The sequence below is a fragment of the Labrus bergylta genome, chromosome 3 (assembly GCF_963930695.1).
Source record: "Labrus bergylta chromosome 3, fLabBer1.1, whole genome shotgun sequence".
Classification (NCBI taxonomy): domain Eukaryota; kingdom Metazoa; phylum Chordata; class Actinopteri; order Labriformes; family Labridae; genus Labrus; species Labrus bergylta.
In genome coordinates this window covers 29,569,748-29,595,500 of record NC_089197.1, presented here as the reverse complement: position 1 = coordinate 29,595,500, position 25,753 = coordinate 29,569,748, and the positions used below count along the sequence as shown (strand labels likewise).

The 25,753-nt window shown below is 43.6% G+C and overlaps 1 protein-coding gene across 2 annotated transcripts in view; it reads left to right on the top strand.

Annotated features, from left to right (window-relative positions):
- gse1b (Gse1 coiled-coil protein b) overlaps positions 1-25,753 on the top strand; it is a 177,537-nt gene that overhangs the window by 35,945 nt on the left and 115,839 nt on the right. For both annotated transcript variants that reach the window (XM_065953113.1, XM_065953112.1), the window contains exon 2: positions 15,276-15,414. In XM_065953113.1, the coding sequence (XP_065809185.1) occupies positions 15,276-15,414 (139 nt within the window). The remainder of the gene's footprint in view (positions 1-15,275; positions 15,415-25,753) is intronic.

Sequence of the window (25,753 nt, the reverse complement as noted above, 5' to 3'; positions counted from 1 at the left end):
ATGTTGGGAGGTGTGATCCAGAGATACAGTTTCCTAATGTTGTCACAGAGGCTCCACTGAGTCTTCACTGTATTAATGTGGGCTGTAAGAACATCACACAGCCCAACAGCTCCAGCTGGGATCACTATGAGGAGGGCTGCAATGCAGAGTGAGTCAGATGGGTGGGGGTTGGAGGGATTGTGATGGAGGTAGTGTAGTAATTTCATGGAGTCTTGTGGAGATTTTGTGTTTGTGTGTGTGTGGTGGGGCATTTTTTTGGTCAGGCTGAGCTCTGCCTCTTGGAGCCTGCATGCAACACAGTTGTGTGCTTGTTTGTCTTGCATGGATGCATTTGTTTGGGTGCTGACTCCCCTACAAACCACACCGCAGTTTTGAGGAAAAGGCCTCCAGCCACTAGTCTGGACTATTGATTGAAGTTTTTGTTAAGACACCCTGAGTAAAGCACAAATGGTTTTGATTCTAGTGCAGACCTAAAATGAATGTCTTCAGCCGTTTTCAGTTTGGTCCTATGTGAATAGATTAAATAGTAGGCTTGTTTTTTTCACCATGGGCTGTTGTTTAAATTGTAAAATTACGGCTTTACTGTCGCACCTTTCTTGTCTGTTAAGAGCATTCGATAATTGATTCCACATTCAGTCATTGGGATACAGGCATCCATTGATGGTCACATGCTGCCCTGAAAGAGGCCATCTTACCAATCATGACCAAATGTAAGCAGAGAAGTGGTTTCTGACATGGGGATTGGACCACCTTCAGAGGGCGACAGATATGTGGGGCTTTGTGAGATAACTTTTTTCAAATGTTGCTTTTATTTGGACCAATTGACGAATACAAACTTTCAAGGCTCCCGAACCAGACACATTCTTTTTTTTTAGGGGGTCACAATGGAAGAGTATGGGAATCAGTACCTTAGACTATAGTGAATTGTGTCTGAACTTGGGAGAAAATATTTATAGAAAGTTGTGTATGACTGATTCAGGGACATCACAATCCATTTTCCTGAATTTCTTTCTTTCAGACTCTCCCTCTATGTATCTATTGTCATTCTCAGAGCTGCCTGTCATCCAGTGACAGTGAGAGTGCAAGTCGAACAGAGCCTTTAGAGGAAGCAGCTTTTTATGAGCAGACATAAAAACACATGAAGCTGGCACCGTTTAAACAGACATCACACTTCACAAGACTCCAGAGGAACAGAAAGAAAAGAGGGTTAGGGGTGTTGGGGGTGGAGGCAGAAGGTTGACTAATACAGTCAAATAGTAACAAAGCAGCTCACCTTTTCTAGTTTCGGTTCTTTTTCTCCTTTTCACCAGAAATTTTGCTTGTTGTTTATACTACAAGTATAGTGCTCAGATCTGAGGAGATGTTGTGATGTGAGGAGTTTCTCTGAGTCATCCACCTGACTCTTTCACCCCACCCGTCAAGTATATCCATAGACAAACTCAGAAAAGAGCACAGGGACATATGGTTCAAGGCCAGATGATTGCAGCAGTGTCAGAGAAGCGTGTTATCTCCTTATTGTGGCTTGGCTCTGCACTCCAGAAGCAGTTTGGAGTCTGTGATCAGCTGCAGCATGCTACACCTCCATGGAGCAGAAGCTGGCAGGCGCTGAGGCCCATGGAGACAGAGTTCTGCCCAGGCCAGGACTTGCAGACTGGCCGGGGGTTTGGAAGCCAGCCCCTTCTCACCACGGGTGACATCCACAGTTACTGGTGCACAGCTGGGCCTGAGGATCATTGGAGCTGTAACCAATGTGTGCTTGTGTGTTTTGTAATGATCTGCATTCTGTCTATGAGACTGACAAAATATCTGCGTGGATAAAATAGATTGGGAAATTAGATTAGACCTGTCTTTTTGTTGGCTAATATTTGTTGCATTTAATCAAACATCCAGTTTAATCCAAAGAGTGAGAGTGTTGTGATGACAGGATTATGCACCAGTTATCAAAGGTATGCTAATGTCTAATCAATTAGCAGCATAATTAGCTAATTAACCACCATGTTTCCAACAGACTGAGCTCCAGTTGTTGTGGTTGCTGCCAGAGTTGGTAATTTGTTAAGACTAAAGAAACCTTTCATACAATTTATGTTAATAAGAAAAAATAACAGCTGATATTCCATTTGTGGTGAGATAAAGAAGGATAGGTGCTTTTTAGTGCTTACGTATAAAAGCTAGTTTGACTCACCGTAAGTGTAAAACCAGCACAGATTCCTTAGTTAATACAATAAACTCCAAGCAAGCCATATCATTTGTCTAATATTCATTATACTAACTCTGAAAGTGCCAAAATCCAAAGCTAGGAGGTGACTATGCCCTTAATTATGCATACTTTGAGCCTTTAAACAGGTCATTTTTTGTTTTAAAAATCTCCGAACAGATCTCTTGATGATAGAAATTAGATACAGAGAAGTAATTTGTTTGCACATCAATAGGGCCTATTGATACAGGGATCCCATTTCTTCTGGAGTCGGCCTCATGTGGTTACTCAATTGTTTTAATTTTTTTTTTGATTTTTTTAAAGTGCTTCTTTTTTATTTATTTTTTTAGCTATTTTTGTCTTTATTGGATATGATAGGTGAAGAGAGACAGGACACATTGGGATGAGGGAATGGGGGATGACATGTAGCAAAGGGAAGAGGTCCGACTCAAACCCACGGTGACTGGACCACAGCCTTCTGCACATGGGGGGTGCGTGACATACAGTCACTACTAGGCCATCCAGCACCCCAATGTTTACTTTTCAACACCTCCTTCACTTTATTTTCTATGGCCTGATATTAACCAGCTTTTTTTTAAACCTATTTTAATAAAGGGTTTCAAATGGGTTATCTTTTTATCAGATAGGGTGCAAAAAAAACAACTTGTATCCCATACCTTAAAGGTACTCAAAAATAAATGTTTTAGTTGAATTTATTTACAGCTTATCAGATCTTGGAGCTCTATTTGCACCAACATGGATGCACAAATGCATACTTGTTGTCTAAATGTCTACAGACTTATGATCAGATCGTCCATCTCACAAAATTTACTCAAGACCATGCAACACATCCATTGATGGACTGCAAACAAACTTTCATTTCATTTTTGTAATTGACTGACAAATAGTAAAAGTCCTTTTTTTATGTGTTTTAGAAACTGTTTAGCCTACTGGTTGTTATCATCACACTTGACAGCTTGACATGGTGATGAGTGTTTAAGCATTAAACATGCATGAAACATGCATGCGCGCACACAGACACAACCCTAAATCTTTCGCAGCTGTTAAATTTAACACATACAAACACACACACAGACACACTAATGATAAATCCATCATGGACCCTGTGTCCCATTCTGCCAGATGCTCACTGCACTGCTACTATGTCTGCCTTGTTGCTAGGATACATACACACTCAGGGAGCAGCTCACCCCTTGTCATACACATTCTGTTGTGCCCATACGTTGCCCAGGTGTCACTATGTGTACATACACACACACACACATTGAACTTCTTGTGTCCCTGTTAATACTACACTAAATCAAGAGAGGAAATGCTCCACCAGTGATACCAACAGGATCAAAATGTTTTTTCTCCACCTGGGGAGTATTTTTCTTCTTAGTTTAAAATTAATTTATAATACAAGGGCTACAGTGTGGTGTCACATAGAGTTAATTATAATTTTAATTGAATTGAAAGTTTGGAAGTGATTAGCCTGTCCCTCTAGCCTGCTGTTAAATCTCTGGACAAAGGGGGGCAGAATGGAGAGCATATTCCTGAGAGCAAATGTACCATTAGAGGGCGCTATCTGTCTATTTACCTCTCTGTTATAATAGTAGCATCTCTTCCTCTTTATCAGTGTGGATACCTCGGCAGTAGCTCTCTTATTCTATCTAGCTTTTTACCTCTCTGCTTGGCTCCCCCTCTGTTGTTTTTCATATATTTTTTAAGCCTGCCTCTCTGAGTGCTCATCCCTCCACCTCCTTGTCTCCTCCCTGCCTCCCTCATGGTTCCATCCCTGCCTTTTCCTTTCATCCTTACCTGCCTCCTGCCTCCTTCCTCCCTTCTCACTTCTCTACCTACCTCTCCTTTACTCCCTTGCATCACTGCCAAATCTTGCCCTCTTAGCTTTTTTCACATCTTTCACTCTCCTTGCTCTCTCTCTCTCTCTCTCTCTCTCTCTCTCTCTCTCTCTCTGTCTGTCTCTATCCCTCTCTCTCTATCCTCCTTCCTTCCTTGCATTCCCGCAGCAACAGCAGATGAGATTCCCTTTTCACAGAGCCCTCCTCTCCTGCCTCCCTTCATCTCTTCCTCTCTTCCTCCCTTCTCTGGCTCCCTCCCTCTCTCTCTGCATGCATTCATCGCTCTTGCCCCTCAGGGCTTTGTTCTGCCTTAATCAGGAGCTTAAGTGTTGCATTCTCACCCAGACAATGCCTGCCATTCAGTCTGGGCCTGTGTAAATAGGTGTGCCCTGTAAGTGTGCCAGCGGGCATGCCATGCCAGCCTCGCTGCGGTGGTGGTGATCAGCCGTAGCCCCCAGCTACCAGGAGGCACTGCTACACGGACTCACACACACAAACAAACACACAAACCAGCAGCAGCAGGAGGTGCTAGAGCAGGAACTTACTGAAGCCTGCCTTTGAAGTGCTGCCATACAAAATCATGGACGGCCAAAGTAACACACATGCAACACAGGCTCACATATGCACATGGCACAAACACTCGTCTTCAAATGGTGTACTGGAAAGAGGGATTTTTTTCATCATTAATCATTTGCCTCCTGTTCTTAAATGGCCACTTCTCAATTCCTCACTTTTTTTTTATTTGCAGTCTTGACTTATTTGCATTCTCTTCGTCTACAATAGCCCTACGCTGCGTTCTTCTCGGAACATAGCAGAAATGTGACTGGGAGGGTTATGTGTGTTGCGGCTGCAGGACACCAGCAGCTGGTTTCTCAGCCACCTGGCATGCTCTTTCTAGGAGGAACTGCAGGCCTCCACCCAGCTGGATGAGTGCTTGTTGTCAGACTAGTGTGTCAGAAGCAGGCAAGCCAGCTTCCTCACAGCATCCAACCATCTGTCTGAATCTGCTATGGCACTGTACCTGCAGAAAGAGAGAGGTTGACAAACAAACTCCGTTACGAAAAGAGAAAAACCTGCAAGAAAAGGCCCGATTGCAAACTGTATGTGCAGGTTAAGCCTTCAAAGAAGCTCAGTAATGCACATCCACCTGGCCTTTTCACTGAATAATTGTATCAACTTTGAGCATACAAACAGAAGGAAAGATAGAAAAGATGAAGAAAAAGGGATGTACATAGAAACGTACACTAGGCAGACAGCTAGTGACACATAAGAAAAAAAGTGAGCGCACACTCGCCATGCTATCTATCCTCCTCAGATGGCCATTTGGGCTTGTTAATCTATCGCCTGGTAACAAAGACAGCCTATCAACGACAGCCACGCCCTCTGCACATGCTCATAGAGGGGGGCTCATTTGGATCTTTGAAGGGAAACACGCACACCATACCAAAATACATGCACACGCACACTCACACTTACACACACACACACACCACACACACACACACACACACACACAGACACACACACACACACACACACAAATCCTGGCCTGTCATTGCTCTCCATTGTTTGGCTGCGGTTGCTTTCTCCTGGTGTGACTGCCAGCAGATGGCTAGCACTGAGCTGTCAGAGTCAGCCTGGGGCCCACACACAGGCACACACACACACACACACACACACACACACACACACACACACACACACACACACTACAAAATGAGAGAAGCACTCACTCATCCATAGAGTGTCTTATTGCACACCAAACATATGCACTCTGTCCACTGAATGATGCACGCATCGGCTCTATAACACTCTATGTGTGTTATGGTATGTATACTCTGTGTTTCACTCTTAGTTTTTCCATGCACACACACACACAGGCTCCGATAGACTCTGCAGCGGTTTAGCTACAGGTGTCCCTCATGACCCCTCTCACTGTAATGACTGTGTAATCTCATAAAAGAGCCGCCTCAATGCATTAGCATGTGTAAAGGCCATTGTGTTTTGGGTTTTGTGTGTGCCTGTGCATAAGTAACTGTTTGAGTCCTGCTTTTGCTTCCACCACTTGCATGCTTGTGTGTGTGTGTGTGTGTGTGTGTGTGTGTGTGTGTGTGTGTGTGTGTGTGTTTTAAGGCAATGTGTAGCTGGAGAAGCAGGTGTCAGACCTAATGGAGTGTGTCGCTGCAGTGTAAAAGCAGCTGCTGCGGCCCCGGGGTCATCCGGGTCAACCAGAGGTGAAGGGTCAGGGTCGGGGTGAGGAGTCGGCAGTAGCTACATGACATTCCTCCACTTGCTAATCATAGCGCTGATGAATGGCTACAAAGTGGCAGCTGGTAGACAGGAGGTGTGTGTGTGTGTGTGTGTGTGTGTGTGTGTGTGTGTGTGTGTGTGTGTGTGTGTGTGTGTGTGTGTGTGTGTGTGTGTGTGTGTGTGTGTGTGTGTGTGTGTGTGTGTGTGTGTGTGTGTGTGTGTGTGTGTGTGTGTGTGTGTGTGTGTGTGTGTGTGTGTGTGGTGTCACAGGGATATGGAGGAGAGAAGACAGAGGAGGGAGAAGAACAAGGGAGGAGGGGGCTATACATTGCAACTAATCTGACACACACATTCAGTCAGGCAGGCAGAGAGAGTGAGTATTGACTGAGCAGTCCTGTGATCCTGAAGGAGCTGTATATCAGAGAAGACAAGCACAACAACACAGGCTTTTGTCAACGTCTGAAACTCCACACATATGCACAAAAGCTCCACGCACACCCAAAGGGACACATGCATGCATCGTCATCCTCTATCTCTCTCTAACACACACACAAACACACATTTGTTGTGTCTGCAGAAAACTAGGACTAATGACGGGCTTTGTGTTGTGTGTGCTCACTCAGCTGCCCCCTGGACCCACTTTACCCACCCAGCAGAAAAGAGCCCTTTGTGCCTCTCTCTCTCTCTTTCTCTGCATCTCTCTATCTTATTCGCGCTGTCTCCCCACTTTCTTCACCCTCTGGAGAATAGAGTTGTTTTGCTGTGCTCTGCTTTACACACTATATTACCTGCTGTATATATTTTCCTGGGGCCTGACAACAGATATGAGTGCAGCAGTGTTTTTGGCTGACACCAGCCTTTCACATTTACTGGCAAATGGAGCAATAAAGTCAATACATAAAAAATGACATTTTGATGCAAACATAGTTAATATTGAAGATGTTGGTATTTGCACTGCACCTTTGATATCAAATCATAAGTCATGGTGAATACAATGACTTTAGACTGAATTTTACAACCTCTGCTTACCTTAGCTTGGCAGAAATGTACATATTAGCACAAAGGACAGAAAACAGTGATTTATTGAGGAAAAGGTTGAGATATGTGTTACAGTTTGCAAAGTCTTTACTATGCTTTTTTAGTCTTTGAGTGTGTTTATGATTAGTGTACATGGACAGATGCACTGCACATAAATAGCAATAAGCAATATTTTTAGTTATTTATTGAACAGGACTAACAGAAGCCTGCCTCTGTCTGTTGCAGGATAGTTTCATAAAGTACAAATCAGACGCTACAGTACAGTATCAGTATACAGTGTGACGCAATCCAAATTTGTCCTGGACACTGCTCAATCTCCTCTTGACAGATCATTTGTCAGTATTAGCCGTTTGATTCCCGCTTTAAACTTTTTTTTTATTGAGTTTGTTTTTGAGAATCTAATGTATACCTTGTTTCATTACAGTGTTTGTAAGTCTTCTGTTATCATGTGTAAAATACTCATCATGGACATGAACTGAGTATCTCAGTGGTGCACTGGTTTAGCTTCTTGTTGCAGTGGTCACAGGTTCAACTCTCTGCCTTGACACTATTTGGTGTCACCATCCTTCCTTTCTCTCCACAGCTTCCAAAAAAGCTAACAAGAAAATGATTATCTCAGTGATAATCCTAGTGGGAAAATAAATATAAAGACATTGGCAGTTTTGCCAAACTCTAATATTTGAAAAAAAAAAAAAAAAAAAGGTTTCTGCAACAGTAATGATGAATGAACAGTCATTTACACCATTCCTACTGTGCTGTGTTAGAGGCTGATAGGAGTCTGTTTACATCCGTCACATTAAGGTGTGTGTTCATGTCAGTATAATATGGCGTTTCACTCAAACACACACACACACACATGCTGCCTTTCTCTTCATCTATCCCTTTCTTTGATTTTAACAGCCTTTCAGTCTCCATCAGTCCGTTAATCTTCCTGTCCACTTATCCCTCCTCCTGATTTATATCCCTCTGCCTCATATCTAAATGCCATCGAGCAGAGCTGAGAGCAGCAGAGATTTCTGTTCATAATGTCACAGTGCTGCCCAGAGGAGTGTTTTATATTGACCCAAGTATCTTTCAGCAAACTTACTTCTCCATGTTTACATATAGCCAGAAGCAGCACGCACCACATGCATGCTGTTACTTTCAGAAACAGAAGAGTCTCGCCTTTTAGTATTCCTGTCTAACTAAATAAAAAATGTGTGGATTTACATACTAATTGTACGTTGATTATGATCAAGGGCTGAAGGCAATAACACATAATTAATAGGTTGACCAACAGTGATAATTACCATTGCATTTACCTCTACATCTCATAATATCAATGTGTAATGTGCAATTCTAGTCTTTGTGACCCCTTAACCTTCTTCACACACAGACACAAACAACTTGATTCTGGACTCCAGATATCCTCATGTCCTAGTTAAACTGGAAGGCAAACGATGTGTATGCTTATGTGTGTGTTTGGGAATAGTTAGTGATGCACTGAAAGCAGCCGGTCAAACGGTCAGCTTGTTTTTGCTCTGACAGCAGGGCCAAGCAGGAAGGAGCCAATCGATAACACTTACCCTCTTCCTGTTAGAGTTCCCAACAGACTTGAGAGAAAGATGCAGCCCTGCAGTCGTCACCAGCTTTGTGTGTGTGTGTGTGTGTGTGTGTGTGTGTGTGTGTGTGTCAGCATTGTGTCTGAAGCTGGATTATGATTGAGACCATTCATATATTTGGAGTGTTCGCCCAAGGACAAACTGTAGTTTCATGGCAGAGATTTTTTCTTCAAAATGTATTGACGTTTAGCTGAGAGTTTCAGACCAAACTGCATGTTTAAGCAAAGTTTCTGTTCATCTGCATGTCTGCTTTTTCATCTAAAGTCCTACTATAAATCTGACTCCCACCCAGCTCCTGCTCTGTGAATTATCAGGCTGGTTTCATCACCAGGACACCACTGGTATTGGAAGAATGGGGTGATATTGAGACACGGCCGATACTTCCAGTATCCAGGACTGCTAGGGAGAAAATATAATGTACTGCTGATTCAGGCTAAATATTATTACTATTTATAATGTTTGCTTAGGTATTCCTTTGGGCAAGACTCTATCTAAATCGGACTCGCTACAAGGTCATACTCTGCATCAATTCCAGTGTGGCAGGTATGCTATAAAGGTATTTTATTTTGAACCATGACAGAGGGTTAACTCTTGTCTTTGCAGGTATTTTACCTTTTGGGATTGCGGGCAGAGGAAAATGTATGGTGATGATTTTAGATAATAGTTTGTGTTGCTGTAGGGTTAGTATTCTAGCTGTGAGTGTAAATTGTTGACTCAAAGAAATGCAACTATTGAACATGACTTTTTTTCATCTATTTTTATTTCATCGCTCATATATCCTTCTGTTTCTGTTTATTCATGTTCTTCCCCTTTAATGTCTGTTTTGTTTGTTAGTAATTCAGTCTCTTAGTTTTATCACAGTGTCTTTATGCTTGTTTTAATTGGCCTGATTTGTTTATTCTCCTGTTCTTTTTTTCTTAACCACTGCACCTCTCCACTGTGGAAAGTGCTATTAAAATAGAATTTATTATTGTAATGATTTTAAGATTTTACTAGCCATGCAGGCATCTTAAATTCACTTTCTCAAGTCCTTTACAAGTATTGAAAAGTCAGCTGGCTAAAGATGGCTGATGGCAAAGTGTTCATGCATGTGCACCTCTGTGTGTTATTCCTTATGTGTCCTGTCTCCTTGTGTCTATCCGGCTGCCCTCTATCCTTAAGTACGAGGTTTACTTCTGTCCTTCTGCCCTTGAGTGACCTCATCCTGACCTGTGTTTGGGCCCTGGGCCTCATCATGGTTAATGCATAGGCATACGTGTGTGTACATATGTGTGTATTTGTGTGTGTGGCCTGTACAGGGTGGTAGGGTGTAATCTGAGCCCGGGGCCAGGACAGGACTGCAGCAAAGTCCATCCAGGCAGAAAAAGCAAGACATCAGCCGCAGGGTGGAGAGAGGAAGATGGAGAAAGAAGGATGAAGAGAGAGAGAAAGAGAGAGCAGCTGAGAGAGTAAGAGGAAAGGTTGGAGAGAGAGAGGGAGAGAAAGTAATGGACAAATAGTAGTAAGGCTCTTTTTAACTCGGCCTCCGTGGAAGAGAGATGTCAGTCTGTGTCAGTTCGCTCCACTTACTGGCCTGTAGCAGGAGAAACAGATCTCTCCCTCCCTCTCTCTAACACTTTCTTGCTTTCTCTCCCTCTCTCTCCCCTCCCACACCATCTCTATCTACTCTGTGCTCTCATATCTTTTGGTGATAGCTTTTCTGCCTCAGTTGAGAGAAGCAGAAACACTCCACAGCTCAGGGGAAAACAGCAAGACTAAGTAAAAGACCAAGCAGTGAACCAGTCTTCTCTAAAAAGGCAGGCGATGTATAGTGCAGGTCTCCTACTGATCACACTTTGGGTGAGTGAGACCGGGGCTGCTTGTAATGCTGTGGAGTCAGGCCCTGAAGGCAGGCCATGCTGCGGGCTCTGCTGCAGCCTCTGTGTTTTGAGGAGGGCAGCACACAACTCTTCAAACACAGAGGGGATCAAATCTTCAAATCCCCTGGAAATGTCACCCACGTCTGAGGAAATGTCAGAAGAGCTGAGAACACACGCAAACACGTCGGCCAAAGCATGTGCACGCGGACACACACACACACACACTCAAGTGAACACGTACTCTACATCATGGTAAGAAAGGCAACGTGATGTAGGGCAGTCACATCCTGTGGGTGAATCGGCCTCATCTCTTTTGCTCTCCTACATCCCTGGAGATGCACTTTTTTTGCGCCTATGGGGGACTTTATTCCCAATGAGGCTGAACATGTGTTCTCTGGCATTTTTGCATGAATAATCTCCCTCTTCGCAACTTTGTCATGTAAATGATGTAACGAAGAAATGTTAAACTGGTTATGCCTGTGATGTGAAGAAAGAAAAACAGCTGAAATTGGCACCTGAGGGAAACACAAGATAACTAGATAGCTAAACAAGATAACTGAGCCTTGACAGTCTTTCAAAGCACAGTTTAAGTTGACTCTGCAGCCTTTTTTTCTTTTTAGAAAAGTCTTTCAAGGACCAATTCATCATTTTCTGCAATGATTTGGTATTTTTTTGATTGCATTTATTGTTCCTGTAAAATGGATAATGATAAACAATTAATTTAAGATCAAGACTCATCAGGTGCAGTTCCTTGGTCGCGTCAGGTGATCTCATCTGCAGCCGATGACATCATCCTGTGTTCTTATTGATCCATGCGCACCCCCGCTGACTAACATATCGACATCCTCAAGTGTATTTCCTGTCTAGACTGTCAGCAGTGTTTATGGATGGCCCTGCCCCCTAGTGACACTGTGCACAAACACACACTCACATCTGTACCCACCTCCTCTTCATATCGACGTTTCCTCTTTGACTCTGTCCTCCTCCTTAATGAATCCAGTAGGTGTCGAAGTGCAGATGTTGGGCTGGGCTGAACTATCGACAGGCATGGCCGTGATGAAAGAGATTGTCCCTGCAGAGGTTTGGTTAGGTCACAGTGAATGGTGTGGGAAAATTATAGAGAGTTATTGTAAGATGGTGTATGTGTTTCAGGGAGATGTGCATGTGTGTCACATTTAGGAAGTGGTATTGAATCCAGTAGGTTGCTTGTGTGCAAGACGGTGTCAACATTAGTGACAGTTGAGATGTGGGCCATGCAAATGACTGGTTAGGTTGTCTTGACTGATCAAACCCTATTTTCTTAAACACTCGTGCGAGCACAGAAACACTCTACAGATCACCTTGTGCACGCCTGCAGGCTCTCCTGACTCTCTGTTTATCTGCAGCTTCATATCAAGATCTGTACTCAGTTACTAATGTCTTGTGATCCTTTGAGGGCATAGTGTGCCATGTGAAGCTCTCTCCTTGTCCTGCTACATCATCCATTACTAACATCCTCTTTAGCGATTAGAGGAGATAATGCTGAACTCTGGAATTAACCTCAATTAGTCCTACCTCTGTAGATCCTCCTCATTTCACCTCCTGACTCCTGTGCAGCATCTTATTAGTCCTGCCCTGTTTCTGCTGCATTCAGAGGACGTATATATATCCACATGAGTGTACATGTAAACTCACAGTTCTCTACATCTGAAAAAAACAAAGATTGTAATTAGTTTTGTTTGCACACATATCCAACAACAGCATATTTGATGCAAGAGTGAGTTAATCAAAGATCGTGAGCTAACTAAGGCGCAAACTCCAAGCTCAGGTAGCACTGTTGCTCAATCAGTGAGTCAACCACTTTGATCAATAATACAAAATCTTAATGACCATAAACTCATTGCCATAAAAGTATATAAATAAGTATGTAGATGAAGTATTCCCCTACGTTAAGTATGACTGACTTTGGAGAGCCCCATGAGGTGGAATGTTTCATCAACCTTTGTTGGATGCTTAAAAAATGTGTTCTTGTCTTTCATATTTACTTTAGAAGGGACTGATGATCCCCTGACATTAGGACCACCTTTAGGGTCTTTTTGGCTTTTTGGTATCAACCTAATTTGCAAAACTAATGACAAAACCATGTTTCAGTTTCTGGATACTTAAAAGCAAATGTCAGAAAACATGCCGACCTTATGGTGAACTGTAATTTGCAAAAACAAGTGTGAACATTGTCATGGTTAGAGTTGTATTGCACTGGTGTTAGCATTTAGCTCAAAGCGTTGCTGTGTCTGAACATAACCATCGCAGAGCTGCTAGGACTGCTCTACACTTGGTCTCGCTAAGCTAACAACTCAGCAAACTGCACCACTGTGATGTGAAACACAACAAACTGTGAGTAATTGTGACTCATATATGGGAATAAATGAGTCTTTTGAGAGGAATTGTGGTGACATGTAAATGTGTAGCATCAAATCTTGGCAACCCTGCTTGTTCTTTAAGGCCAGTGTGTTTCATATTAGTCACCACCATCTGTTTTCTTTGGCTGTGAGAAGCATCAATATCTCAGTGATTTAGTACTGAAGACTCACGGCCCTGACCTGTTGGAGCAGGCTCTACACTTACTTTCCTCTCTACAGCCTTGTTTTCTCGTGATGATGAATTAATACAGAGTAACGGGAATTGATAAACAATCTTCTCTGATGTGCACTTTACACACAAAAAAAGAAAACAGAGTTAAAGGGGAATGAATGAAGACAGCAAAGAGACTGATAGAGAAAGCGAGAAGTGGAATAGTTTAGGAGACCTTTAGGCATGTTTGTTGTGTATGTTTTCTGGAGTAAAGGTAATCCCAAGCTCAGACATGACTGTTTACCTGCTCTCACCTGACGTGTTGGGGACTGAGACAGAGGAGGCACACCCGATGCATCTGATGATGGGGATAAGATAAGCAGGGACACTCAACAGTGAATAGTGAATATACACTGGTTAAACACACACACACACACACACACACACACACACACACACACACACACACACACACACACACACACACACACACACACACACACACACACACACACACACACACACACACACACACACTTTCAAGAGAATCCCGATACTTCAGTGGCATAGGCATTATGGAGAGTGCGTGGGAGAGGTGGATCGTTAGCTAGCACAAAGGGTGAGTTTATTGTTAAGTGAGGTCTGTTTAAAATGCTTTTTAACTGCTTTTCAACTGCAGCAGCTGTCTGCGGCTTGAAGAGAGGGCAGGTGGGCAGGTCTGAAGGAGGCAGTTAAAAGAAACTTCCTACCTAAATAAAAGAAAATCCCCTGGCCAGCAGGTGGATTTACATATAGGCCAACAGCCAAAACACTTGTAGGTTTTTGTGTCATAGCTACTGTTGCGGTTTGCCCACTCAGTCTGTTACGGTAGGAGGAAGTATTGATGCAAGTTGATGCTAAAAACACCTGCGTGTGTGAGTGTAAGCACACACAAACTCTTAAGAGAAAAAAAGGCACTAACAACTCTCTCCCTCCTCCCCCCCCCCCCCCCAGCTCCTCATGAGAAGTCATTAGCAATGTGTCTGTGTGTTTTATTTTTAGCAGTGTGTGTCTACTAGGGGCCTCAACAGTCTTCAGGGCCCCTTCCTCTGCTCTGTCGCTCTGTGTCTCTGTCTCAAGCTGAGAGCTATGTATATTTCATAAGCCCAGGGTGCCTTTTTGTCTTAAGATGTGCTGCACCTCCCCTGCCTGTCTCTCTGCTGCTCATCAATGGAGGGAGCCATCACAGGCTCTTTTAAACTCTCCTCCTCTCCTCTTTTTCTCTCTCCTTCTCTCTCCTAGCTGACAGCCACCCTCTGCCTCTCCCTTTGCTTTCATGGTCAGCTTGTCTCTCTCCTAAAGGCTCGTCCCTCTTCCCTCTTTCCGCTGTTGTGGGGAGCAGAGCAGAGCAGAGCACATCCAAACAGACTCGGGCTGTCAGAAAAGACTCTTTCTCTCTCTCTCTCTCTCTGTCTCTCTCCATCTTTGATTCTGTCTCTCTGCCTTTCTGCTTTGTGGCTCTGTCACGTCTGGGAAAGGACACTTTTTCACCCAGTGCTGCATCCTCTTTAGTTGTTGTCTTTTTATAGATGAAATTTGTGACAGCAGCTAAAAATGGTTACAGTAGCCGTTGGGCTACATCAGCAGCTAATTGCTATATTTACAACAACCCATGTCTCTTTATGGTTTAGATGTGATTGTAATAGCAATATTACCTTTGTAGCCCCAAAAATATTGATTCAATAACATATTCAGGGAGTTGTGTGGGCAGGTTCTGAATCTGGAGCTTGACTTGTGGATAAATAGTGTTAAGGACTTCTATTTCATCTCTCAGTTATTCAGCTGTTGTTATTCAAGCCACCTCTGTAGTTTTATCAGCACCAAAGTGCAGAAAGTCTTCCTTTCTCTCTTTAAATGTTATTGATGTCTTTTTCTTTTACAGGTGTGTACAGTGATTGAGATTGCACCCAGTAAAGAAGCGGACTGTGGGCCTTCACAAACTCCTGCAGATGACCACACTCCTTCTCACCCAGTGACCTTGGAGCCAGAGAAAGCTGACCGAGCTGAACGCCCTCCTTCCAGTGAGTACACCACATGCTGGACTAAAATCTTGTTTTCTTTAAGTCTTGAATTTGTCATTTTTTCTCTCCTCCACTCTGTCTACATAGTTTGTTTAACCTTCTTTTCAGAAGGGTCTGTTAATAAAAGTCATGCTTTCAGGATGTGACTTCAGAATTTTACTAGCACTTCCACAAACATGAACTTTAACATAGTGCAAACGCCTGTAATGAAACGCTCATTCTGTAATTCTCCAATTACTCACAGCATAATATTATGCAGAATGTTTCTCACCTGATTATACAAGTAAGAATCCGCCATACTCACGGCTATTCTATCTCTTCAACCATCAGTTTATTGTATCTGTAGAAAGCAACAAGAGCTGTCAGGGTTGAACAAAATCTAGATTAAATCTTTGTTTTCCATCTTTGAGCGTCACAAAAGTCAACCCTTACATTCTGCTGCTGCTGCTGCTGTGGGAGATTAGGAGATATTTTGATGATTTCCCTGCAGTTTGTTTTGCAAATGTGCAGGATCTTGTCCCTTCACCTGATTTGAATGCATTGTTTGATGGCAACTGGTTTTAATTAACAATGCAAACCAGGAAACCCAACCTGTCGCCACTAAGGGTATACACAAAGTGACTGACATTTGTATAGATTTGCACTCTATTGCACATGCATACACACATTTCTCACTAGTTTTAGCTAGTCTCAGTGACCTTCATTGCTGATTAATTGGAGGGATGGATTATGGGGTTTGCAGTAATTTTAGACCATCTTGTTCATCTTGTTTATGTACTCTTAGGGTGGTAAATCAAACTGTCTGGATGATAGTTTAAGAAAGAAAGGTGTAGTTGTAAAAATGAGACTGAAAAAAAAGTTGGAAGACGTCATCATGAAGAAGCCAGACAAAAAAAAGTGACGTGCGTGTGTAAGTGTGCGAGAATGCCCCGAGGGAGTCCATCACTACAGTGAATTTCGGAGCTCGGTGCGTTTATGTGGAAAGTGCTGCTGTCTCCTCATATCAGTGTAGCTGGACTGCATTTTGCACTTTGTATTTATTTCCACTCTCTTTCGCTCATCCTCTTCTTCTTTTTTTTACACAAACGTTTAAGCAGGAGTTTTGTCAAACTAATTGTGTTGATTTCCAATATTCTTCATTTGACTTTCTCTCCTCCTGCTCTATATTTCTGTCTCTCTCTTACCGATCCCTCCTGCTCATTCCTCTTTCTCACTTTTCTCTGAGGCTATTCCTGTTTAGCCAAGAGGGCCCCCCTGTCGTTTATAGAAACTCATCTCTTGCTCTCTTTTACTGAACCCACACACACACACACACACACACACACACACACACACACACACACACACACACACACACACACACACACACACACACACACACACAAGCTCAACCACAACACTCTCACAGACACTTGGTTAAACAGTCATGACGAAAGAGGACACCACACATCTCCGACACACGCAGGCAGAATGTTACTCCCAATGGTCTGGTGTGGCTTGAGAACAGGGTTTCCATGAGTTATTTAAGGGCTCTCCATCATGCATGTTGGGCGGCAGCTCACACTGACATGACACGGCCCATTTCCTCCACTCAGGCTAGGAACGTGACACAAGACACGCTTGTGGTCTTCACACAGAACAGAGCAGAGAGGTGCATGATCAGTCATGATCTTAAGACTGCTGGGTTTAAATCATTAAAGCGGTTTCCTGTGCATCAGCCACAGAGAGAAATACTCCCGCTGTCAGCTGTCTGTCTGTTCTCTGCAGGGTTTTTCTTGTGCATGTGTGAATATTGAAAGGCTTAATGGTCACAGCTCTAATTAAGGTTTGTATTGACCAGTGGTGCACAGAAAGAGGAGAGATGTGATCTTTCACAAAATGATGTTGGAAGTGGCACTGTCAGTGTGTGAGAGAGAAAGGAGAATATATTGTCAATGGGAAGCAAAACAGATTTAATAAAGGAAATGTTTTACAAAATGCAATTGAAAGTGTTTTAAGAAACACAAAGAAATTACAATGAAAAGCACAAGATGTGCAAAGATGAGTAATAAAGACGTCCATACACAAACCACAATACAAACAAACAGAAAATATATGTCCAATAGCTAACAGTGAAGTAGCTATAAGTTAACTCAACCAAGGAAAATAGGATCAAACTTATATTTATAGATCATTGATTGAATACTGCATTTTCAGTTGAGGTTTTCTTTTTCTGGCGAGAGAGCAGCTCCGTATACACCATTACACAAAGACAGTAAAACTAATGCATGGTTCATACTGTATATTTAAAACATTAAACATAAAATCACAGAAAATAAGATGAAATAATCAACCAAAGGCACATGAGAACAACAGACTTCTGTGTGATATGAGAGTGTGTTGGGTAAAATGAAAGTCTTAAAAAGGAATGCATCAAAAATGTTTTAAAACGAGGGAAGAGCTCCCCTTTTGTCATGCACTTGTCCAAACATATTGAGGTCAACGGCGCCCCTATCAGACAGGAAACAGGCTACAGTGGAGAGGTTGTGACATATGGGGCTGAACACATTGTGCTTCAGACCTGTCGACCTGTGAACTGAACACTTCACATACATCATCAGTCACTAGGGTTCAAAACAACAGGGTCACTATACATCACTATGGGGGGTTGGGGAACAAGATGAAGCTCCCTGCTGTACTTTCTGCAGAGATATCTCGTAGAGGTGTTAGCAAAGATTGTTAATATTTATGTGTATTGTATTGCATCTATCTATCCTGTTTTTTTTAGCCTTTCTAAATGTTTATTCTGTTGTTTTCTACTCTTTCACACATGTTCTTTCCTCATCCTGAAAAAACATGTTTTGAGATATGTAAATATTTTGTGTTCATGTGTGTGTTTTGCACTTGCAAATGCTGATGATATGATTGTGGTGAGATAAGCTGCGAGGGCGTTGTGATTGCGATGGCACAGCTGGACTTGGCAGACTTGGCAGTCTTGAGCACTTGGCTGCAGGCCAGTTCAATACAATTACAATTAGCCACCGAGGGAGCATGAAGAGCCATTGAAGATGGGCTGTAGGTGCTGGTGGGGACACAGAGGGGGGTGATTCACAGTATCTGGCAACCCACATTTGTTCAGGAGAAGGATCAATGTCGGAGCTGTTGCTTCAGTGGTTGTGGTAAACATTTCTCATTACAAGTATAGCATGGAGACATAGCAGCTTGCATTAACACTTTCATATACTGCAAAAGCATGTTACAAAGCACAAACACTACACACACATTAAATGAGGAACGGCCTATCCATGAGGGGCTGTTAGCAACTGCCTTTACTTGGCAACATGTTCTCCCTCTAAACTCTTCAAAGATGGCAGCTTGGTCTCTGGCCCGAAGCCTAAATATCACAATAAAGGTACCACTCCTCAGTTTGGCAAGGGCAGAGCTCCACAGTGAAGTTAGCAACAATAAGTTTGCAATTTCTAGTTGAAGTAAAGCAATCAATTGGGTGATAATGATTAGTGTGCACTGTGCACCCCATGTACAAAGGCATAGACCTCGATTCAGGTAGCCTGGGTTTTGAATCCAACCTGTGGCCTTGTTAGAATCCAATTCTCTATTAAAGGCCCAAGTTTGTTTGATCTTTCTATCACCTCTGACTTAAACCCCAAGCAGAAATATTCTGTTCTTCATACTGTCACCTGACCTCAATGCACCATCTAAACGATAAGCTTAAGACAGTTTTCAAAACGTACTTATAGGCAGGGGTTTGTCCAGACTTTTTTGACAGAGGGGCACTGACTTAATGGCCTTAAAACATTGCGTGGAAACTCCTTCACCCTTACTTGCAAAAATACATTAATTGGCAATGTTTTGGTTTGAAAAGCCAAGGGGCGCTGGTGGCGCAGTGGTTAGTGCGCGTGACACATGTATGGCGGCTATAGTCCTCCAAGCGGGTGGTCCAGGTTCAAATCCAACCTGTGGCTCCTTTCCCGCATGCCATTCCCCACTGTCTCTCTCACTGATTTCTAACTCTATACCACTGTCCTGTCCCTCAAATAAAGGCACAAAAAGCCTGAAAATACATTTTTTAAAAAGAAAGAAAGAAAAGCCAAAACAGTCTGTTTAACCCAAGTCACACATCTAACCGGGCAAATAGGAAATCACAGTTTAGGATTTTGGGGTGTCACCTATGGTAGCCAATCAGATTTCAACGGGGCCTATGTGACCTGTCTGGAAACGCCCCTGCTTATAGGGATCACTGACCATGCTGCTATATTTTAAGCTCTCTTGTCCAGAGGAGAGCAGCAGCTGGAGGGATAAGAGTCACTGAGGGATGACAGGAGCAGTGTGCTGGGATGTAGGAAGGGGAAGGTAGGAAAAAGATGGTGAGAGGAGGATGGACACTGAATGGGGAGATGACAGTGGGTGTGCTTGGAGAGAGAGATCAGAGGGTGTCAAAGGAGACAAGAAGAGGAATGCCACTGCTTGCCCCCCACCTCCTCGACTCCCTCTCCCTCTCTTTTCTTTCTCGTCTTTTGTTCCCCTCTGAAGGGATAGCAGGAGGGTGGGCTAACTCGGAATGACAGTGACAAGCTTGCCACAGCTCCCATGAAGCACAGCAGATGGAAGTGTGTGTGTGTTTGTGTGATTAAAATGCCACAGGAGACGAGGGAATACCGAGTCTCTTGGCAGTGCCACGCTTGGCAGAAAGCCACCTCAGTGCCCTCCTTTTCCAGACCAGAAGAGCGGGCGTTGAGTTGTGTGTGTGTGTGTGTGTGTGTGTGTGTGTGTGTGTGTGTGTGTGTGTGTGTGTGTGTGTGTGTGTGTGTGTGTGTGTGTGTGTGTGTGTGTGTGTGTGTGTGTGTGTGTGTGTGTGTGTGTGTGTGTGTGTGTGTGTGTGTGTGCGTGCGTGCGTTTATTAAGGATTGGGAAGCAGTCTCAACAAACAAATATTAATTCACAGTGCCCCCCATTGTCTCTTCCATTATATCTTTTCTTCAGGGTGCAACGTGCTGCAGAGCCTTTATGGCTGTTTTTTCATCTGTCTATTTGAGTGATTCACTAATGTAATGATCACAGGATTTTTGAGAAAACAGAGCTCTGTTCTGCAGTATGGCGCCAGTCCTGGCGGGCATGGGGGGAATTAGTCAGGAGACAGTGGGTTTGGCACTCGTCCACGGTTATTAGCCACTCACAGGGTGGGCACGGGGTTATGCCCCAGCTCAATCACTCACTGTGTTTGCATGTGTGTGCCTAATGTGTTTGTTTCTGTGTGTGTGTTTGTGCGTGTCTAGCATTTGAGTCAGGATTCTCCTCTGATCACACTGACCTCATTGTGCAGTCACTTCTGGTTGATTTGTACCCTTTCCAACACATTCCTCTGCCTCCGAAAGGCTGAGAAACAGCCGTTTACCCCCTCTCTCCCCCTGACTCTGCCTCTCTCTCTCCCTCTCTCGCTTCCCTCCGGATGGGTTTGATTTAGTGACTGTGGTTTTCCATCCGGAGCCTGGGAGCCAGAAAGAGTCGACTTAGGGAGAGACCTATGGATTCACGGCCAGTAGAGCACGTCATTACTTGGCCATAGCTCATCAGCAGATACATCAGCAGGCTGGAGCGCTAATAGATGCGAGCTGTCGCCGATCAGGAAGTAATAAAGCTGTCTTCATTTCAGCCCCTTAATTATTTCCTGCTCACGGATTGCACGAGTAGCACTAAATGATGAAAGCAAAAATCATCTGATAGTTTGTGATACTTTTTCATGTCTAAATGTTTGCCTGCATCATTTAGAATGTGTAAAATATCCCAAGCTTTTGAAATATACTGTATGTGTAATGTAAAGTAATGCAATGTGAAGTGAATTACTGTTCTGTGTTCAGGAGGAGTTATATTTAGGCCTTAGTGAGGTCTCCATGATGTGAGGTTAAACTCAGTGTAGAGCAGGGAGGTCAGGTTACAGACATGTTTCAGCAGTAGCCCTGAAGAAGACGAGTACTTATGGAGACACCCGAACACTATGACCTTTGACCTCACTTTCACCAGGAAACAGGTGTTCAAGCATGATTAAGCCTGACTGGCGGCACACTGCGCTCAGCAGCTGGCTATGGCCAGTGTGTGTTTGTATCTGACTCTTCTTTTATTAACAATACACAGAAAATAAGAAATGCTGCATAACAACAAACTACAGCCTACAACCGCAGAGTACAGTTCCCCTAAAAAAAACTGAGCTTTCGTTCATTATTTCTTTACCTTTGATTTTCCTGTTTGCTTTGATCTTTCTCTCTTCTCTCCCATCCTCCTCATTTTTCAACCTCACGACTCTGACCTCATCACCCCTTCTTCTCCTCTTCCCCTACTTTCTTTCCTCTTTCCCATCCCTCTCTCCTTCCCTCCCTCCAAACTGTCCTCCACTGTCAGGCGGCTCGGCTGAGGCTAAGTGCTTTTTGCTGTCTCGCTGCAGGTGGGACTGTAATAAAGCTTGTCAGTGGGAGGTATGGGTCGCACTGTCACATGCTCTTTGCCTCCCCTCTTTTAACTCCCTCCTCCATTCCCCTCCAACCACCACCAGCAGCATTTGCGTCCAAGATCCTCTACTTTTATTTGCCCTCTCTCATTTGTCTGCCTTTTTTTCCCCATTTCGTCTTGCTCTTACCCGAAACTGTGCTCCTTGACTTCTCTCTCTCTCTCTCTCTCTCTCTCTCTCTCTCTCTCTCTCTCTCTCTCTCTCTCTCTCTCTCTCTCTCTCTCTCTCTCTCTCTCTCTCTCTCTCTCTCTCTGCCCCTCTCTCTCTCTGCCTCTCCTCTGGTTTCCTTGCCAACGGCACTTTCAGGGAACATGATGAAGAAGAGCAGCAACAGGAGACAACCCTCTCAACATAACAACCAGACATACAGACAGATACATAAACATAAACATAGGAACACACACACACACACATACACACACACACGTAATCCATGTAAATGACTCCAGGTGAGGTTGTATTGTTTGCCCAGCTGCTGCTGCTAACCAGTCTCTCCTGTTCAACAGTAAACCAGCAGGCTGCATGGAAATCAGCTTCCTCCACACAAAACAGTTCTCTCTTCCCCCTTGTGAGTTTATGTTTGCAAACTGTATGCGTGCGTATATTTATAACCATGTGTGTTTGTCACTGCCCATTACTCACAAAGGGCAACAAAGGTTAAAGCTTGTGCACTATTTGCATGCATGTTTTATCAGACTCATTTACACCCAAACTCCTATTCCACTGTTTGTGTGTGTGTGTGTGTGTCTATGTGTGTAGCTTTGAATATAAATGGCTTGCACACAGTTTATTCTTGTTGTAGCCACAGGATGGCAATACTGAGTCCCCTTACTTAAAGGGAATCCTTCTTTACCTTCTCCTACCACAGTTCATGTTTACACACACACACACACACACACACACACACACACACACACACACACACACACACACACACACACACACACACACACACACACACACACACACACACACACACACACACACACACACAGCCCTCTTTAGTGTGAGTTAGCCCAGACTTGTGTAAGGTGACAGGGTGCAGTGAATAATTTAGTCCTGGCCATGTTAATGGCTGACAGCGAACATGGCCTCTCTGCTCGGCTGTTGGCCCATGACTAGAACATTCTGTTTCAGTGACTCTGTTTCACTCTCACTTTTTCTTCTTCTCTCTGTTTCATCGTTTTTCTCTACATTTTACATTCATGATGTTCTTGTCACAAAATCTACATTTTTCTAACCCTGTTACTATTGTCACAAAAGATAATAAGAAGCTGAACACTCGACTTATAATTGTGTCAAATGTCAAATGATTTCATTCTGCAAGAGGAAATCGTTGGATTCTGTCTCACATGCCATTGGTAGCGCAAACTTTTTTCTGGTGGCGACAACATGAACGATGAAAATGTTAATTCACATTCATTCCTGTATAGCTCTCGTTTATTATATGATGTTAAATCCCTTGATTTTTTCATATAATGTCCTTAAAATGTTGGTAAGCACCCACATGATTAAGATTGAGACATGTCTGTCAGGGAAATTTGGTTTGATTAGATGTGTGAGCATTTTGAGTGGTGTGGCTTTTTATTGTCTTTAACTGTATTTTCCTGTTCTAATATTTCTTCATCTGTGGTTCACCGCTACACTAGTGTGCATGTGTGTCTGTATCTGTCACCAGTCGAGCACAATTAATGCTATGATTGTCCCGCCGGGCTTCAGTCCTCTGCGTGTGTGTGACGTGGGTGAAGAATATTATGACCCGAACACTAATGCAATCACAAACACTAAACAAATTACAGCTCTCGTCCTTCTTCAATTCTCTCTCTTCATTTCATTTTGCTCTCAAATCAGCTTTGAGGATGTTCCGTATGCTGTACATGGGTTTCCAGTTTGTACAGTGCATGTGTGTTGTCGCCGGTCCTGCCTCGCTCCATTTTTCGATCTGATGATATCAGTATGAGTGTGTTAGGAGCAAGAGGAGCCAAGGAGCCTGGTGTAGCAGTTCTGCAGCGGCACTGAGGTCTGGCCTGGATCAGGCAGGCTCAGGGGGGATTGGGAGTGACGTGTCCGGGGTGAAACACCCCATAGTTGGGAGTCCCCAGCAGCCTCTCTGGCTCCAGCCTGGCTGATAGAGTCCAGCTGGGTGTGGAGAGGAGCTGCTCCATATATCTCCTGCCCCCCTTCTCCCCTCTTGACACATCAGTGTGTGTGTGTCTCCTTCTTTCTGCTTTTTCTTTTTTTCCCTTTGCTGTCCAAATCGCTTCTTGTTTGCGACATTTCATCCGTTTTATTTTTCTAATCATCTTCCCCACCTCCTCTCCTCTCCTTCTCTCTCCTGCCCCTTTTTCTACCCTTCATTGCATGTCATTCTTATACTATTCCTTGTCTCCTATGCCCCCCCCCCCCCCCATTTCACCATCCCGCACACATGCAAACTCATCCAGAACCCTTGAAGTGGGGTCAGGATTGAGGCGTGCTGTTAATTAGCCGGCAGTGGTTGTTGTAGTAAAGCGATGCTGGGGTGTAATTAATTAGGTGGCATGTGCACAGTGGGAGAAAAAAAGGGTGGAGAGATGGAGAGAGAGAAAAACACCGGCTATCAGTCCTACTTTTATCCTCTGAGCTCAGATGAGTTCCCTCTAATGAGAAAAAATGAGATGCTCCCATCCAGGGAAGAAAGCATTTTTGTCCTTTACATGTTCTCTCTGCCTCTGCTCTGCTTGTCGCTCTGTCACTGCCTTGTTCTCTTTTCATCTGCCGATCGCATCCGTGCGATTGCTCGTGGGGTGCCAGTGAGTTGGAGTCACCAGTCACAGATCTCCCACAGTAGAACGAACACAGCCTCTGGGACATGGCCAGACACACACTCACAGCAGTGCTGACAGCTATACCACCACAGCAGAAAGGACGTACAGCAGATGAAAGCTAACATTTCAGTGAAGATTTGTTGGATATTTTTTGGCTGTAACGGATTTCTATGACTATTAGTTGGAAGAATATACATTTCAATAATCAAATCTTTCAATGATTGATCTTAAGTCTTGGGTAAGATATGCTGTAAATATGAATAACAGAAATGTACGAGTTATTTGACAACAAAATAACCTGCAGATATGAGAATATCATATCGATGTGTATCTCGATAAAAACTATTCGTCCTTGGTTCTAAAGAAACAGTAACTTATTACAATATCACAAACATAGTTGTTTTAGTTTTTTTACGGGGGCTTTTAATGTCTTTATTGTAGAGCTAGGACAGTGGATCGAGTCCACTGTAGAGGAATGGAGCTGCAGGTTAGGATTTGAACCAGAGCCACCCGCTTCAAGGGCTACAGCTTCTGCACATTGGGTGAGCGCCCTGACCACATTTTGCATCAACAAAGTCATTTAAATCTAGTCCTAGTAGTTCTAACTGTTACTCTACTGTATGAGAACTGGCAGTGGTGGAAGTGTTTATGATTCGACGGAAGAGGTCGAGAGAGAAAATAAAGATAGAGAGATCTCAGAAAGGCAGCATAGAAACTGTGGGAGGGAGGCAAGAGGTGCGCAAACACTCAGCACTCTATTGATCCTCTCCTCAGTTCAACACTGACTCCATGACCTCTCAGAAGCACCTCTCTCTGTGTGTGTGTGTGTGTGTGTGTGTGTGTGTGTGTGTGTGTGTGTGTGTGTGTGTGTGTGTGTGTGTGTGTGTGTGTGTGTGTGTGTGTGTGTGTGTGTGTGTGTGTGTGTGTGTGTGTGTGTGTGTGTGTGTGTGTGTGTGTGTGTGTGTGTCTATCGATGCATTTGCATGTGTCAGTGTCAAAGGCCTAGCCGTAGTGCGATGTATCTGTTTATAAT